General features: G+C 39.7%; 1 protein-coding gene across 1 annotated transcript in view; it reads right to left on the reverse strand.

Moving 5' to 3' along the window:
- scaper (S-phase cyclin A-associated protein in the ER) overlaps positions 1–12,728 on the reverse strand; it is a 58,248-nt gene that overhangs the window by 24,160 nt on the left and 21,360 nt on the right. The window contains exons 20-22 of the mRNA XM_082541096.1: positions 9,555–9,691; positions 5,768–5,833; positions 5,210–5,336 (exon numbers count right to left, since the gene is read on the reverse strand). Coding sequence (XP_082397222.1) covers positions 5,210–5,336; positions 5,768–5,833; positions 9,555–9,691 — 330 coding nt within the window. The remainder of the gene's footprint in view (positions 1–5,209; positions 5,337–5,767; positions 5,834–9,554; positions 9,692–12,728) is intronic.

The raw sequence follows: 12,728 nt of genomic DNA on the forward strand, positions 1-12,728 counted from the left end.
CGTGTTTAATCAATTAGGTCTCGATTACCGAACTTGGCTCAACCCCTCATCAACACACCAACCTAAAAGCTTCTGGGCTAAATGAGAAAAGGCAGCTCATTCATAGTAGCTTCTCAAATGGTATTAGAGTGGGTAACTTGGACCTGCCCAGTCCTGGTTGTCTCCTGCAAAAAAATTAAAAAAATAACACAGAAAAGACTTTGTTGCTCAGTAGCTCCTTTCCTGTCCTGCTGACAGATTTATCTAGAACAATACAGGTGAAGAGATTAAGCTGAAGCTACCTGAACTGCTACCTTTAGGTCTACAGAAAACAAAATCAGACTGTGATGGTTTAAATAAAGCCTTGTTTTGTATGATAGCAGCCTGCGATCTAGAATTGCTGATCTTGCCGCCATGTAATGCAGTTGCCTTTCTAAGCAAATGGAACAAGCATCTGGCGATGATATATCCTTTCTCCAAACCCAAGGCGGAGCAACAGTATTCGTGTTTATATGAAGGTAATTACAATGACAGCATATATACACAGTAAGCTGAATTTGCATGCACACTTAACTGAATGAAAACAGTGTTCTGTTTCTCTAAGATCAGAGGATTCACAACTTGCATTCCTAAGAGACAGCTACAATAAAGATCCTCCATCCAGGGCTCCCAACAGGATACTCCAACACTTTGGGTAAGACTGCAAATAAGTACATTTCCCCAGAGTAGATAAGATTATCAGTTAGCAGTTCCCTCCCTACTCATTGTGGCCACCTTAGCTCAAAAACAAACAGGGAAACTAAATCTTACGCATTCACTCTAATGTTGCAAGAACTGGGTTGATGACCAAGCGAGTTGTTGGAGACTATATTCTTAGCCACATATCAGTGAGGTGAGGTGATAGCATTGCCAGCTGGTTTTTATTAAAAACAAACAAACAAACCCTATTAAACAAACCCACGATAGGGCGATCGTGGCTCAAAGAGTTGGCAGTTCGTCTTGTAACCGGAAGGTTTCCGGTTCGAGCCCCGGCTCGGACAGTCTCGGTCGTTGTGTCCTTGGGCAAGACACTTCACCTACCACCTACTGGTGATGGCCAGAGGGGCCAATGGCGCGATATGGCAGCCTCGCTTCTGTCAGTCTGCCCCAGGGCAGCTGTGGCTACAACTGTAGCTGCCTACACCAGTGTGTGAATGTGAGAGTGAATGAATAGTGGAATTGTAAAGCGCTTTGAGGGCCCCGAAAAGCGCTATATAAATGCAATCCATTATTATTATTATTATGTCTTCTTCTTAGTCATTGCACTTTCTTTTGCATGTTTTTGCAGAACAGTATGGTGGCACAATGAAGCTGACCTTTCTCTATAAAACATCTTCGCTTCATCCTAAAAGATATTGTGTGGCAGTTGGTAAGTACTTCAGTATTCCTGCTTAAGTTATGGCCTAAAACATGTCTTATGAGGTCACACAATCTGTACATATCAAAGACAATCTTATAGTTGCAATATGGGCTGTGAAATCCAGTGTAAAATATTGTCAGTATATCTAAAACAATTACTGCATGCACATAAAGTTTTACTGTAGGCTGAATGTTATCCCTTGCTCTAATTCTTTGCATTAAACCAGGTTAACCATAGCCAAAGTATGATCATAGATTAAAGACGAGTAACAGTGCTTGAAGTTCTAATTGGTCTTTGAGCGGTAGCAACCTGGTAAAACAAAAAACTTAAGAATTAAAAAAAAAAAAAAAAGACTGGGCAAAGACAGAAAGTCAGAGGCAGCTCCTGAATAACACATCGGGAGGACTTAATCTAATTTTCGCCCTGGGTAACTATTGTTACGCCGGCTGATGGGAGGACCAAAGCAGCTGGTATTTTTTGCAACAGTGACCAGGAGAAATTGCTTTTCATAGTCACCTAAAACCAGACAATCCAATCAAATCAAAGAGGAAGGCACAACTGTGCTACCTCACGAACAGATGGAAAAGAACTGGCAAAGTAAATTAAGGCAAGACTTAAACTTTCATCTGGGTCTTCATTTATGTCAAGGGTTCATCCTCCCTCACAACCAAGTACACCAGATGATCATCTCCTTACATATATGTCATCATTATACAGCATGCCAAGTCTTCTGTAAACCACAATAAGGCTGCAGGAGTAAACACTTTAAAGTCAAAATTTCTAAGTATAAACATGTGTTTATACAAGTCATAATGGCATATGATTTAGGAGGCTGTGTGGAATCATCCATTTCCACATTTGCTCTTCATTCACAAACTTTGTTTATTTCAAGAAAAAAAAAAAACACATGATCAATCAAAAGGCCACAAAAACCAAAACCTACCACAGAAGCCACAAACTGTCCTCAGCTAAATCTAATACAGTAAGAGGTTTAAAGCTATTCCACTACCCACTGGTCTCATGGTGGAGAAATAACAGGGCTGTTTGGAAGACAGAAATGACAGCCTATAGTTAAATTTCTGTAACACTGGAGCTAAAACTAAGAGACACTTTTCATCTTCCGCCAACGATCCAAATAATTTTTAGAATTATCTTCCCCATTTGGTTAAGCCAAAGAAAAACCTCCAGGTCTGATATAAGGATTTCAAATAAAATATATCAAACTTATCTGAAAAGTCTGCTTTATGAGTGACTTCATTTTTGAAGGGGGATAATTTAGAAAAATGAAACAATCATGTCAGCCTAGATTTCCCCAGGTCTACACAGATCATTCATTGGCACACTACATATTTAAGGACTGATGCTTTTGGGAGAACCTGTTTTCGACAGTAAATGGCAAAAAAACCACAAGAAGCAAGAAATATAGCAATAGAGTTGTTTTTGCACATAAATGTGATTCATGTCCTTTCTTACATGTAGCACAAATCAAGAGATAGTCCACTTCAGATGCATTATCACTTCTGCCAATATTCCGATTGGTTTAGATTAGGAAACTGTTTGAGCACAGAGTGCAGCAGGCAGGATACAGAATGAAAACTCACTAGCTGCACTGAGCCTTTATGCTATTCTATGCAGTTTAAAGATTGTGATCACACTGTTTGCAATAGTTGTGTTCTCACATGTACCTACACCAAGCTATATCGAGAAAGGTTCAGATCCGCTGTGCACGTGCTTGTCCGAGAACCTCAACATCTGAGTTTGCAACTCTCTTCAAAATAAACTGTTTATTTTAAACCAGAAATTAAAATTCAACTTCATTTAAAATGTGCCAGAACACTATGTTTATAATTTCACATTTATTAAATGAACTAAGTAATGTGTTCTCCCTCTTGTTTTTTGGAAAAACTTCTGACGCTGCTGATCTGGGTTTTAACCTGTCAGTCAGCTGGAGGCCCCAGTGAGAAACCCTGTAATCCTTCCACTCTGCCCTTCACCTTCCCCCATGTCCCCAGATACAACTCCCACCAATCCCACTACTCACTCAAATCAAGCTGTGAGTGCTACCTAATGAAAACGAAACAATCTTGGTGCAGTATTTGGCTCTCAGACCCATGCTCCTGCCCTTTTCTAGACAAGCTTCAGCTGAAGGGAATGGTAAAGACTTTGAGCAATATATAAATACAAGTGCTTAACAATAAGGCGAGTGTGCATTAGAAAGAAAGGGGGAGCACATTGGGAGAATTGCTTCTCTTAATCACCCTAAGTAAGGAGGGAGGGGGCGAAAAAAAAAATCAGGTTTGACACAAGAAAAATCATTAGAGGCCACAGGGGGAGAAACACAGTGGGGTCAGAGACTAGACGTAGCCTAGAGAGAAAAGAAGGAGTGAGTGGTGGTGGTGGTGGGGGGTTGGGACCCAAGCAGCAGCGCAGGAGAGGAGCATCGGGTGTTGTTGAAGGGATTAGGAGAGAAAGTGGAGACTGAATCAGATATGGGGGAGAAAAACAAATCTGTAGGTGAGTCAATGACATGAGAGATGCTTGTTAGGTCAAATAATCAAAACGGCTCCGACTTGAAGTGACTCAGGGGCCAGACAGCCATGCTGATGGAGACTCTATTTATTTGACTTTGTCAAAGGATTAAGGAGAGAAGCACTCCCCAGACTGCCTCATTGGTTAATCATGATTCGACACAACTTTGAATGGATACCACTGCAAAAAGATGGTAAAGGAGAGCTTGACAAAATACTTCACAGACTTGCTTTTAAACTGAGGAAAAAGACAAGGCAAAAGGACTTTCACTTGATTTGCTTATTGCAAGTGACACCACTGTTGAATGCAGTGCATCTCCTCTGGCCCACTGACCTGTGACCTCCCACTGGGACCACGTGGAGCTGAGAGGAGGAGTCCTCGTGTAGTAACAGCTTGCGCGCTAGTCACATCACACCGGTCCCCTCCTCTCTCCTTACAAAACACCATGCCACCCACCTCTGCCACTTTATTCTCCGTCTCCCTGGGGAAATTCAGTAATAGCCTCTCCAGCCGGCCCCGTCACTACTGATGGGACACCATAATGTCTCTATCCTCACGCCCAGAGGCATGCTCAGTGGGATGTTTTGATGGTTCAAACCACAACTTGGCAGGAAATTTATGCCTCATTACAGGAAGTGGGCCGTATATTCTCCTCATCATAAACATGGTGGCAGGTGTTTTAATTCCAACCCTCAAAGTCTCAAATTGATGCGACTTTTACTGTTTAAAAAAAAAAAAAACTGTAAAAAAAAGGCAACAAGGCTTATAGAGCCTTGTTTCACCTGAACTGTATTCAAGAAAGTTTGCCATTACATTTTTAAATCATTTATTTATACAGTTGTGGTAGGAGTATTTATAATAAAAGCCAACCCCTCCTTGTTTTGTATAGTCAAATTAAAAGATCTTTGCTGAATAAAGTCTTGTGCATCAATGACATTTCATCTGGAAATCCAATTTAGCAAAGTCTAAACCAGCGACATCTGAGTCGTGCAAACCACACAGACACAAGACAATGCTTGCTCTCGTGCTAGGAAGCCTCTCTATTGGTACCATGTGCACAGTGTAAACACTGTTAATCTGGTCTTCATTAGCCAACAACCAAAGGCAAGTTGGTATGCAGAAAGCGAAAACATAGCTCATAACTAAAAAGACGGCTGGCATGACCTCTGCACTGCGGCAGACTGCTCAGTGTAAAACCATAGATCAGTCTAGCATATTATGCAACCCAAAAACCTTTGTGATAGACCTTTATATTAAAGAAAAGGATGGCTTCACATGCATAAAAACATAACAGACAGTTACCTGCTTCTCCAAGATGCGTGAGATCTCTCCCAGAGTTCGGTCCAGACCAGACACCTTGTTGTTGGCCCACTGCCCGCTATCTTGGCCCTGCAACTGCTTCAACAGGTCTTTCACCAACCGCTGCAACCTGAACATAACAGCCAAAAGTTATAAATCTGTTAAAACATCTGTCCTTAATTTAGGATTTTTAATACCACTGGTAAAGCTAAAATGTTTAACCAATTAACTGATTAGTCTACAAAAAACAAAACAAAAAGATGATTAAAGAACTCTTCGAGTCAATTTTAGGAACACTTTACAAAAACAAATAATAATGGAACAATAGAACATTTACATTTTTTATAATTTTGACACTTGAGATATAACTGCACTCTGATTTATTTACTTACAGATTTAAAGATGTGATTAAGAAAAAAAATAAGCAATGGATTTTTTTTTTAAAGAAAGCTTTAGATGTAGCACTACAAACATCAGGGGAAAAATATTAATACAGAAGAAAAATGTCATTTTTAAAAAAAAAAAAAAAAGGGAAAACCCCAAACAAAAGAAAACACTTACTTGGCCTTGTATGGGGAGTCAGGGACCTGAGTCTTTGCCTCCATTGATGTCTCATATTCCTTTGCTCTAAAGAGAGAGAAGTAGGAAACAGTCCTTGAATCCCAGGAAAAAAGTGTTTGGCCCGTCAGTAACGAACACGAAGGATCAAAGTGTGAGGAGAGAGAGAGAAAATACTTCAAACCCAGTCTGTTTATTTGGCCTGTCAGCCAATCACCATGTAACTTGGCTTAAAATAATCAGACAGCAGCACTGCAGGGACCTGTGTTTTGCTGCCATCTACTCATGTCACCAAGGCTTAATTCCCTCCTGCCATTTTTAACAAGGAGACTAGAGTTCTTTGCTGCCCTCGCTGTCAAACAGTTAATGGGGGTTAGAAGCAATACAACCATGGCTATTAGAGAACTGTCATCTCCATGGCGTTAGTCAACATCTCCAGTCTGAAAAAGGCAAACTTTGTGTTTGTGCATGTTTGTGGGTGAAAATGGGTTATGGAGAGGTCCATTTATCTGTCAATCACACACTCCCAGACATGATAAGTAACTATTGATCAGAGGTTGACAGGGCACCTTCCGGTTAATCGTCTCTACACTGATAGAATCAAACTCCTCCCGGAAGACGACAAGTGGATTTCCTCCAACAGGCCATACCTGCTCCAACTAAAGTCTGCCCTTGAACACGAGAGATTGTGAAGAGTAGATTGTTCATCCAAAAGACACTGACATTTTCCCCTCACAGTTTGACCAAAATGACTAAAAATCACAGATAGCCAGTGCACAAATTTAAGCAGTCAGAAATTCAATATCAATGCTAGTTTTGTATCTATTAATTTGAGGCCATTGGTTTAATCCTCAGCTCCTCTAGTTCACATACAGTGTCCTTAGGTGAGATAGTGAACACAAAATTGCCTCTAATGCATTCCAATGTGAATGACTGGGTGAATGTACCCTATAGTGAAAAGCGCTAGTCCATTTAACTGATTATGTTATTTAAAATTAATTTATCATAAAAATCCTTAAAATCAGTTTTACTAACAGAAAAGAAAAAATACTTACTTACAAAATAATCATTAGAACAGATTTTCAACAGTTATAAGCAAAGGGGGAAAAAAAATCCCTAAGTGGCCTGATTCAGCGTTCATTCTGAATATGTAGTGATTTTATGTGCCACGTGAGCAGGATAAATAGGTAGCACAGACATGGTTTAATAAGGACTTGAACTATATCCACTCTGTTTGCCATTCATGAGATTACAATATTAATCTGACAGGTTTATATCTAATCAGGTTAAACAGGGAGCAATTGCTACACAATTTATTATAGTCATGTAAAAAATGGGCAATAAATCTTAGTGTTCGGCAATAACGGAGAAAGCCCATTTCTACAGTGTAGGGCTATAAGCACTTCATAATACACGAGATCTCGATTCCTTTTAATTATTCCATTTTGTTTACAGAGAATTTTCTCCACGTTTACATCCAAATCATGGCTACACTGCAAAACAGACCCACTTTGAGGTCATAACAAGTGGTAAAACCTTTATAAAAGTGACAATGGTTCAATAATTCAATCTAGTCCATTTAGCTTGTCTGTGTATTATTAAGGACATATGTTTTTCCTTTAAGGGAACCTCTTTTTTCTCCCTTTATCTAAGGAATCAGGGTGGTAACACAAGCTAAGGCCATGCTTAGCACCTCATGCAGTTCTCCATACTCTATAAGGCGTGTCTACATATTCACGTCACTCTTAGGTCCACGTAGCCAACAAAACAAACCACAAGCAACCAGAAACAGGCAAAAAGCTCATATCTGAGTATCAGTGTGTACTCTGCTTTGAAAGTCCAGAACTCATCCTGACACTGACAGGCTACTTACATTAAATTTTAATAGCTTATTTTCCCTTCCAAAAAATTTATTATAGAGGAGTTACGCCAAATAAGTGGGCTAAAGTATGTGTGTGCCACTTTATGACACAACAGGGCTCCATGCAGGCCTAGTTTAAACTCCTGTGAGACACACTCACATTTTACGGACACCATACGGTGTTCCAATAAAACGGTTCATTTCCACCCAGCGGTGAAGCAGCTCACCTTTATGTTTACAGGGGCTCTGTGTTATTTATGACCTCTGAAGGCCTGCTGCCTTTGAGTGCTAGTCTCAGCAGAGCTGGTGCGCGAGTGATGGTGAACAGAGGCAGATCATGTTGTCACTTTCTCAGTACCGCTGAGTCTCACAAAGCCAAAAACAGCAGAGCTGAGAATAAAACATTGCAGTAGAAAGGCAGTTTCAGCTTGTAGTTGCCTCTTTGGAATACATTTTTCCTTCTGAACTATAAATTATTAAAACAGTGAAAACTCATTCATTGCCAAATTTTCAGCTTAATTGTGATAAGATTTTAGAGGATCATTAGGTCAGCCTACACTCACAAAACAGCACAAACCCCTGCGATAACAAATGACGACATGTACTCGACCATCACAGCCAGTCTTTTTTCCTCTCTCTCCCCCCTTCTCTTTACCAAAAAAATAAAAATAAAAATATTAATGACGAAAACGAAGCTATCCAACCTTAAAATTCATGAGTGGTGGTGAATTCTTAGAGAGCAGGAGAAACAAATGTTTAGTCATGCCATTAACATTATCAGCGCAGTGAGTAAAATGCTCGTGCGTCCACGTGCACTGACCGGACATCAGGGTTTGCTCGAGGACACTTAACCCCTTGAGGACAGGAGGAGGAGGGGGTTCAAAGTACCAACACTACAACACCTGCTATACTTCGGGAGCCACAGTCGTGTCATTACATTGGTATTTTTGTGTGTACATAAAGTCTTTATGCTCTTCCTCTGGCGTGTATCACCACTGTTTTTTCATTTAATTACATCTTCAAGCTCGGTTGTAAAAGCGAATATTAAAAGTGAAAAGAATAGTAATGTTTTGATATGGTTCCTGGCCAGTAACGATGAGTCATCAAATTCAGTTTAGGGAATCAGTTTTCAGTGATCAAACATGGAAGATGAGGCATCCAAAGCGGTAGCTAGCTGGATCAAGAGTGTCGTTGAAAAAACACAAAACAAAAACATGTTCAGCAGATCACTTTTTCTTAATGTCTGCATACACATTTGTTAATATGATTTTTCAGCCCGTGACTAAGTTTGATAGATATAATATGCTGATTTATAATTCATTCATTCTTTTTATTGTGCGATTGCTGTCTTTTGAGGGTAAGTCTTCCCAATAATAAGCATCGGTACCATCTCACCATCTCACAGTACGCACTGCATGTCTCATCCCTCAAATCTCTTTTTTGACAGCCAGCTGGATTGATTGAGTTCAGGTCCAGGTTCTGACACACAGCAGCGTCACCTCCTATTTGTTGATTGCTATTGATTTTCTTTGATACTTCATTTAAAAATCAATAATTCAGAACAAGAAAAATAGGCATGGCTCATACATACTTGAACATACATCGCTGGTACTGAGGAAGGCTTCAGATTTGGCAATGCCATGGCAGTAATTTGGAGGAAAGCTCTTTACAGGTGAAAGCTGGAGAGCCACGGATCGATTTGCAGCTTTGCTCCCCAATCACGGAAAGTGGTCATAAATTAACATCATCAGTGTTACCTTGTAGAAAGCCTGGATGCACGTAACATCTGTTTTCCATATCGTTGTCACTCATAAAAAGAAAAAGAAAGGAAAAAAAAAAGTCCTGGCTGAGGTTTGTCCTCTCCTGCCTGCGAGAGGGTGGTGAGAAAAATCGAGACTGACAGTAACAGAGAGAAAATGGATGAATTACCTGGAGTTCATCCTGGCGCGGAGCTTTTTGGCCTTCTTTCGTGCCTTCTGCCGCTCTTCTCCATCCTTCACGCTTTCCGAAGAAACAGAGCTGTCCGTCAAAATATCCACAATGTATTTTTTTAAGGAAAGATGCTCCTAGAACAGGGAAGAAAAAAAACAGAATATCAAAAGCTACTAACAAATTGTTCTCAGGTTATTGGTTATAACAAACTCCGAGAGCCGCACTGGAAGGAAAATAAGTAATTTTCTGCAAGTGCATAACTTTAGCACTCATTTCCTGGAAGGCAGACATTGTACTTTTATGGAAACAAATATAGGTTGCACCATGTCAGCCACAACACAATACTGCTGCTTGCACCAAATATACTGTTCCTGTACAAACAGCAATTAAACAGCATTTGCTTGCTACTTTTTACGTACAATTTTAACACTCTTCACTTTATACGCAGTAAACTGAAGGAAGGCAAAGACCAAAAGAAAGACTACACTGACATATCGCAGGAAAAGTAGTGTCTGTGTTCGTTTCTCCTCTTTGAGTAGTGAAGATGAGTTCCAACGTTTTTTTCCTCCCTCAAAAATTTTGACTTTAATCTGAATTTGACAAAAAACAAAAAGACGTGCCCACTTTGTACTTTTTCCTGTGACCCTAATCCTTTTCCATATTATTAGACGCAACTTGTAGTCTTATGAATGTGTTATGTGACACATTGTTGCATACCTCTCAGTAACACCACTGAATACTGTAATTACTCTCAGTAATGAATGCTCTTTTGAAGCCACCTGCCTGCCCACGGACATGCTGCAGGCCAGGAGGTGTTGCTTCCTGTCAGACAAGTATGATATTTCTACTCATAGACAAGAGAATATAACCCAATTTGAACAGCATGACACATGCGGAAGAAACCAATTACTAAATTACACTGTCATCCAGCACCCCAAAGGATACAATGGCCCCAGACAAAGGGTTTCAGTTATGTAGGCAAGTTATCTTGTGTGATGCCACAGCCTTTGGTCAAAGTTTTTCCTGCACCTGCTCCCTGAATAGGGCTCTTCACCGAGAGGCGTCGTATGAAACAGTTGTCATTAGTTGGGCTCAAGTGTGCAAAAGCAAAACAAGTGCCACAAAACTAATGCCTAAAACTAAAGGATTACTTACTGCGGAAAACATAGTTTATAACTAAAGATTCACAGGATTTCAACCATGGGAGACTAAGAATGGGACATTTGCTTCAAATACATATAAAATTGAAAAGAGAGAGAAAGAGAGCGAGAGAAAAACTAAGACACTGTCTTAATGTTCAAGAAAAGAATAAAAGAAATCAAGGCACTTCATTTGGAAGCATTCTTGAATGATTTGGGTTTTTTTTTTTCAAAAGTAACAGAGTGTGACTCTAGTTCTAGTTTCTATACAAAGACGACACAAAACACGCCAGTTTAAATTTGACCACACACACAATCACAATATTAAATTCAATTAAATCTCAATATTACATTCCTCATTTAAAGTTGAAGCAAGATTTTCAAAGCTTCAGGACCGATTCACTGAAATGAATGTGACTGTAGTTTCCTCTGATTTGCATTTGCACACCTCTGCCCTCGTTTCACTGATATCACAGGTCACTAATATCTCGTGACCGTAGCTATCCCTCGCTTAGAAGACAGCAGCTCAGTAATCTCTCAGAGAGGCCATCCTGTGAACTGGCTGCTCACTTAATGGAATTGCTTCACCAACAGATAAAACACATCTGTTGGGAAAGACTAGTTACATAAAACGTATCCATTGGGATATAAATTCTGTTTTTCTTTGTTTTGTCTTTTTTGAAGGTTGTTATGTACTTTGTGAATTTAGGATGAGAAGATTTAACAACATATATTTACCTACCAAAGGAACCTCTGCAACAAAACTACACAAACACTGGTCAAAGGGCATTGCAGCTACACGTTGCCTCTGGTGAGAGAAACTAGATAGTACTATAAACATCTCATCTTCCTCTTGACACAAACTGCCCTTTAACAGATCAAAAAGACAGCCTACAGAAATACAAATTCTACAAGATATGCTCATCCAGTCCATCTTTTCTACCATACAAAGGCCAGCGTGGTAGACTTCCATTTGGCATACACAAACAGCCTTTTCATGCAGTCTCTTTGATAAAGAGATAAGACTCGGCTGCTAGTTGAGCAAATCACACAGTCATAAAAGAAGGACAGAAGTCATACAGAAAGCAAACAAAAAAGCAAATCAACTATTCCTTCATTATCAGGTAAATAATCTTAAATTGCTTGAACTACACAAATAAATTCTGGTGGAGAGACTGCTCTTTTAAACAGCAGCTTTGTTGCTATACCGAATCGACCGCACATCTCAAAACCGTGTGTGGTGGGAGAAAATTTCTGGACATTTCAACAGGCGTCTCTATTTGTATCTATCAGTACAGCTTCAACAAGTCCTTGAGGACTACTCAGTGCCTCGCCTAAGTCAGTTCTGATACCCGATGCAGCGTGGCGATCACTCTACTCATCGTGCTTGCCAGTCGCTAAAGACAAGAACAGCCTTTCCTCTGAGAAACCTATTTATTAATTACCCTAGATATAAATTCCTTGCGTTATATGGGTTTTGGATGTTATTTCATTATATCAAAGCAGAAAAAAAAAAAAAAGGAAAGCAATCTCAAGTCCTCTACCCGTATATCGATCCACCCTGTTGAATACAAGTGAATTTTCAATTTAATTCACAAGTCTCTCAGAATGGGAGAGAATGAAAAAATATGAGGGCACATCGGCTTCTGCTGAAAAACTATGGAGTGACCTCACAGACCTCACAGCACAGTTGGACAAACCATCTTCATTTTAATTAAAAATCCTTCGCTGCAGGAAGAGTTATGGAGCCACAGTGAAAAATAGTTGGCAGCGGCGTGAATGAAATTGTGAAACTGAGCTTTGATATAAATAATATGTGGGGCAGATGAATCTATCCAAACAAAGTCTCTTCACTTTAAATAAGAAAAGATAATTCTGGACATCTAAATGTTATATATTAGAGGTACAGGAATGGCTAAAGCCTCAGTCCTGTAATAACACATCTAATACAAATTGTCCAAGCATGACATCAAGATTAAGATGCAGGATATTATGAGGATGACCTCAGCAACGACCTAAATTCTGAATGATT

The sequence above is a fragment of the Aulonocara stuartgranti genome (genome assembly GCF_965226115.1).
Source record: "Aulonocara stuartgranti genome assembly, chromosome: 7".
NCBI lineage: Eukaryota > Metazoa > Chordata > Actinopteri > Cichliformes > Cichlidae > Aulonocara > Aulonocara stuartgranti.